The sequence below is a fragment of the Camelus dromedarius genome, chromosome 2 (assembly GCF_036321535.1).
Source record: "Camelus dromedarius isolate mCamDro1 chromosome 2, mCamDro1.pat, whole genome shotgun sequence".
Classification (NCBI taxonomy): Eukaryota; Metazoa; Chordata; class Mammalia; order Artiodactyla; family Camelidae; genus Camelus; species Camelus dromedarius.
The window spans coordinates 83,238,920-83,243,857 of NC_087437.1; the positions used below are offsets into that span (position 1 = coordinate 83,238,920).

The window sequence follows — 4,938 nt, forward strand, 5'->3', positions numbered from 1 at the left end:
AGGAAAGGAAGGAAGGGAAGAGAAAGGAAGGGTAAGGAAACTACAGCAGAACTTTCCTCCTTCGTTTTAAAGCATTGGTCTCTAGTACAATGGGACGTATAAATCCTTTAGGTATAAATCATTTGACTTTTGTCAGTAAATCTTCATTGAGGATAATTAGTTTGAGATTCTTTCTTGAGAAAGAATTGACATGACACATTTAAAATGTACTTGCATGCTTTAAAATATCTCTCCAATTTAATTTATTCCAGAAAGAGAGTGGACTACAATAGAATATTTCAAAACAGAGAAAGCATACATAAGTGATATATCCAACTCAATAACTTGTTATATCTTGATAGATGTTTCTTGTGTACTTTAAAATACTATGTTTTCTGCTGTTGTGTGTAGAGTGTCAATGATGTCAATAATATCAATATATCAGTTTGATTTCTTTCAATAGAGCTATTTCAGGGTCTTTTCTAGTATTTCATGATACATTTTCCCCATCCTTTTACTTTTAACTTATTTGGGTCTTTATATTTAAAATGGGTTCTTTATAAGCACTGTATAGTTGGGTCTTGCTTTTTGCTCCAAACTTACAATCTCACAAATTTTGAAGTCTTTTTAATACTCACTATATATTTTGGGAATTTCTCTCTTTTTTAGAAAAATTTAGGGGATATTATGATAAGATTATTAATTATTGTTGTTAAGTCTCACCTAGAGAGTACCTACTTGGAAGGGACAAATATCACATTATTTTGGCAAGTCAAACATGTTGTGTATAAAAATTTTTAAAGAGTAATGAATGATGCAGAATTTGATCCAGCTTAATAATTACTCTTTTTCTAATGGACAGATTTTCTTCCCATTAATGTTATTGAAATGAGGCAATGAAGTTTGATAGGCTATCATCATTGTCAATCATGGTTTCCAATAAAAAGATATTAAAAAGTTCACATTTCTTCATTCTTTGAAACAGGTGCTGACATCTAATATCAGCATCTATTATCTACCTGCTCAAAACAAGGAATAAAGTAGAATACAGAGGGTAGAAACTTTTAGTATATTTGCATAGCACTATCTAAGCAGGGAATAGAGGATATGTAAAAACTCCTTTGTTCTCTAAATTTTTTGATACTGTAACAATTTTGCTTTACTGATTATTTTAAAACAGTGATTTCCTAGTCTGTTCAGCTCCTATAACAAAATATCATACAGTGGGTGGCTTAAACAACAGACATTGATTTTTTACAGTTCTGCAAGATGAGAAGTTCAAGATTGAGGTGCCAGCAGTACAGAACATGGAAAGACCCCACTTCTTGACTTACAGACAGCTGCGTTCTCTCTGAGTTCACATAGTGTTTCTTTGGTGAGTACTCACATAGACACACACAGAGAGAGTTCTCCTTTCTCTCTTCTTATAAGGGCACTAATCTCACTGGGAAGGCCTCACCCTCATGATGACATAATCTAGCCCTAATTGCCTCCTGAAGTTGTCAATCCAAATACCACCACATTAGAAGTTAGGGGTTCAACATTTGAATTAGAAGGGGTCTCAAAATTTAGTCCAAAATGGTGGTTCAATAAATATGATCCCAAACCAACAGCATTAACATTGCTGAATCAAAAACATTGATGGTACCTATCAATCTGTGTTTTATCAAGATTTCTATGTAATTATAAGCCCACTAAGGTTTGAGAACCTCTTTCTAAAAAGAGCTAAAAAAAATCTGAGAACTGAGAGTTTTTGACACATACCCAATGTACTCTCAATACAGTTCTACCATAGTCAGTCAAAAAAACAGACTTTAGAACTACTAGTCTAGTTTAATCGGTATCTCTTTGTTTTTCCCTAAATCCAAATTCTTTTGTTTTTTTTGAACAAAATATTGAATAATTTTGTCAGATAATTTCTGACCAGTAGAAGGTATTATAAAATAGTGAGAAAAAATATGTATACACATGTTTATAAAGATAGAATTATGGATATTTTAAATCTCCCAGTTAAGAAATTCAATATACTTTTATAATAAAGTGTATTTTGTGTATATTATTAGTATTTCCATGGGATGGTTTAATCAAACATCACCAGTGTTCCACACAACTGAGTAGACTTAGCAACATGATATCCTTTACATTTAAATAACTACTAAATAATATCATGTTTTGTTCAAAATGTGACTTTTACACAGGTGTATATATTATCTCTTTCCCAATATGCCATTGAAGTGACAAAAATGAAGTACAAAAAAGAGAAAAATATCTATAACAGAAGTGAGAATGAGATCACATCAGTGGACTAGGGATTTTGGTGAATTTCTGGAAGGCATAAAGTAGCTGACATTACACTAAGGATAAACCATAGAAGAGGAATCTATAGACCAGAATACATAAGAGAAGGCTACACGGGAATTCTGATTTCTGAGAGACCTCCAGCTGTCTGTTCCATAGTCACCTAGCCTAAATTAAGACTTGACAGGTAACAAATTGTCATATATTTATAGCTTGATGTCAACTTTCTGATTTAAGGAAAGGATCAATTAGGTAAGCAGACCATTACAATGCAGAAGATACTAGCTGTTTATGTTATTGATCTAGTTTTGGGGTCATAGTAATGAATGAACAAGTCAAAATCAAGTCAATCGATAGGGAATCATTAATATACTTAGAATGTTACACAGCAACAAAAATTTTTTAAATAGAGACTTGCAATAACAGTAATTTTCTGGGACAAAACATAAAAGCAGCTGGATTGTGCTCCATCATTCCCTTTCCAAGGGCTTTGGAGTATCCCTTAGGGCAACAAAAAGAGGGCAGATGACCTAATCTCATCTTGTGAAGTAGACTTTCAGATGATAAAATAATTTTATTTATTGAATGCTTATCTACTTTAAATAAGACAAGTATTTAAATAAAACATCTAATTGAATAGCTTCTCCCTGATATTTGGTCATAGTCTGTTCCAGTTGCTAATCCTAGTGATAAGAATAAGAATAATTTACTTGAGGTGTATGATACTTTAGATTATTCTTAAATATCATCTCCTAGCTTTCTGAATTAGTGAAGCTTTTCAAGTTACCCTACAACATACGAACATAGCTGAAATGTGCCTTTCAAGGCAACGTATGCAAGAGATAACTCTCCTTCTGGTTACTCAGTAGACATACACTAGGCTAAGGGCATTCTTTTACAGTTTGGCTCCACCTTTACTGTCTTAAATCCATTCTCATTTTTTCCTCATTGCTTTGGCAATTTCTGGTTATTTCTCTATGTGTTATGAGTATTGAACCCCTACAAGAAGTATAATTCATCATGTACCAAATGGAGTGGAATATAGAACCTTTTGATCCCTAGCAGAATTCCTGGATTTGCTTCTGTTCACTCAAACACAAACCTGCCTCCACTGTAGATTTAAATGTGATATGAATCTCCAGGCTACACAGCTGCATTACTGTCAAAGACAACATAATCGAGTCTTGTTAGAGGAACTGCACTGTTTCAGTACTTAATGATTTTATAAAGCTACATTGAAGAACATACAAGCATTTTAAATGTTTTTACTGTCTTCTGCTTTAATTGTTCTAACATAATATAAACACTTATTTAAAATTTTTTGTATATTTTAAACAATATATACAAATATTTTAAGGAGTATATTAGTGCTACACTTTAAATCATTAAAACACTAGAGTAATTGTAACTGCAAAAAACTTGGAACACTACCAAAACAGAGCCCATGTGCAATCTTTACAATTATGACAATTTTAATAAAAAGACAACAGACAACAGTATGAGATCTAAACATTTCTCTTTAACACTTTTGTCAGTGAATCTTTGACTGTCTTATTTCTCAGGCTGTAGATAATTGGATTTAAGAAAGGAATTACAACAGTGTAAAATAGGGAGTCCACCATATCTTGATCATCTTCTTGTGCAGATCCAGGGCGCACATACATGAAGAGAAGAGGCCCATAGTATAAAGAGACAGATAGGAGGTGGGCTCCACAGGTGGAGAAGGTTTTCTTTATGCCTTGTACAGACTTCTTTTTTAAGATTGTAAAGAGAACAAGTGTATAAGAGACAAAAACAGTAAGAACGGTGAACACTTGTATTGACCCAGAGAAGATAAAAACCATCAGAACATTGAGTGAAGGGTCAGTACAAGAAATCTTAAACAATGGCATGATGTCACAGTAAAAGTGATGTATTATGTTAGACTTACAAAAGGTTAATCTGAATAAAAAACCTATATGAATTATGGAATGAATAAAGCCACCTACAAATGCTAAAACTAATAGTCGAATGCATAGTCTATTGGTCATAATCACTGGATAAAGTAATGGTTTGCATATGGCAGCATAGCGATCATATGCCATTGTTGCCAAGAGAAAACATTCTGTGGTTGCACTGAATGCAAAGGAAAATAATTGTGTTATGCATTCAGAGAGAGATATCATCTTACTTTTGGCTAGGAAATTGACCAGCATCTTGGGGGTCACTGTGGAGGATATGCAAGCATCCACAAAGGCCAAACTACCAAGGAATAAGTACATGGGAATGTGAAGTTGAGGGTCATTGCAGATGAGAGCAATTAGCCCAAGGTTTCCCATGATGGTGATGAGGTATATCATCAAGAACATCAGGAACAGGTGAATATGCCACTCTGGTTGATATGTAAGGCCTGTGAGAACAAACTTTGTCAGTGATGTTGCATTTTTAATATCCATGTTGTTACTGGATGGCTCCTGAAATGAAATGCAGTAAATGTAAAAAGAACATTCACTAAAAGTATATAAAAAGAATATTGGAATAAGTAGTTGAAATAAAACCATGTGCTTATCAGAATGCCTTTAATTTAATTTACTACTACCATTATAATGGAAACTAATTTTGGGAATATAATGGAAAATGCAAATATTTCAGTTCAAAAAATGTGCAGGAATTAGAAGTTTT

General features: G+C 33.1%; 1 protein-coding gene across 1 annotated transcript; it reads right to left on the reverse strand.

Annotated features, from left to right (window-relative positions):
* Positions 1 to 3,775: 3,775 nt before the first annotated feature.
* Positions 3,776 to 4,718, reverse strand: LOC105087747 (olfactory receptor 5H2-like). The gene has a single exon (XM_010978497.3). It carries the CDS (start codon positions 4,710 to 4,712, stop codon positions 3,783 to 3,785), a length of 930 nt encoding a protein of 309 aa, XP_010976799.1. The 5' UTR covers positions 4,713 to 4,718; the 3' UTR covers positions 3,776 to 3,782.
* Positions 4,719 to 4,938: the final 220 nt, after the last annotated feature.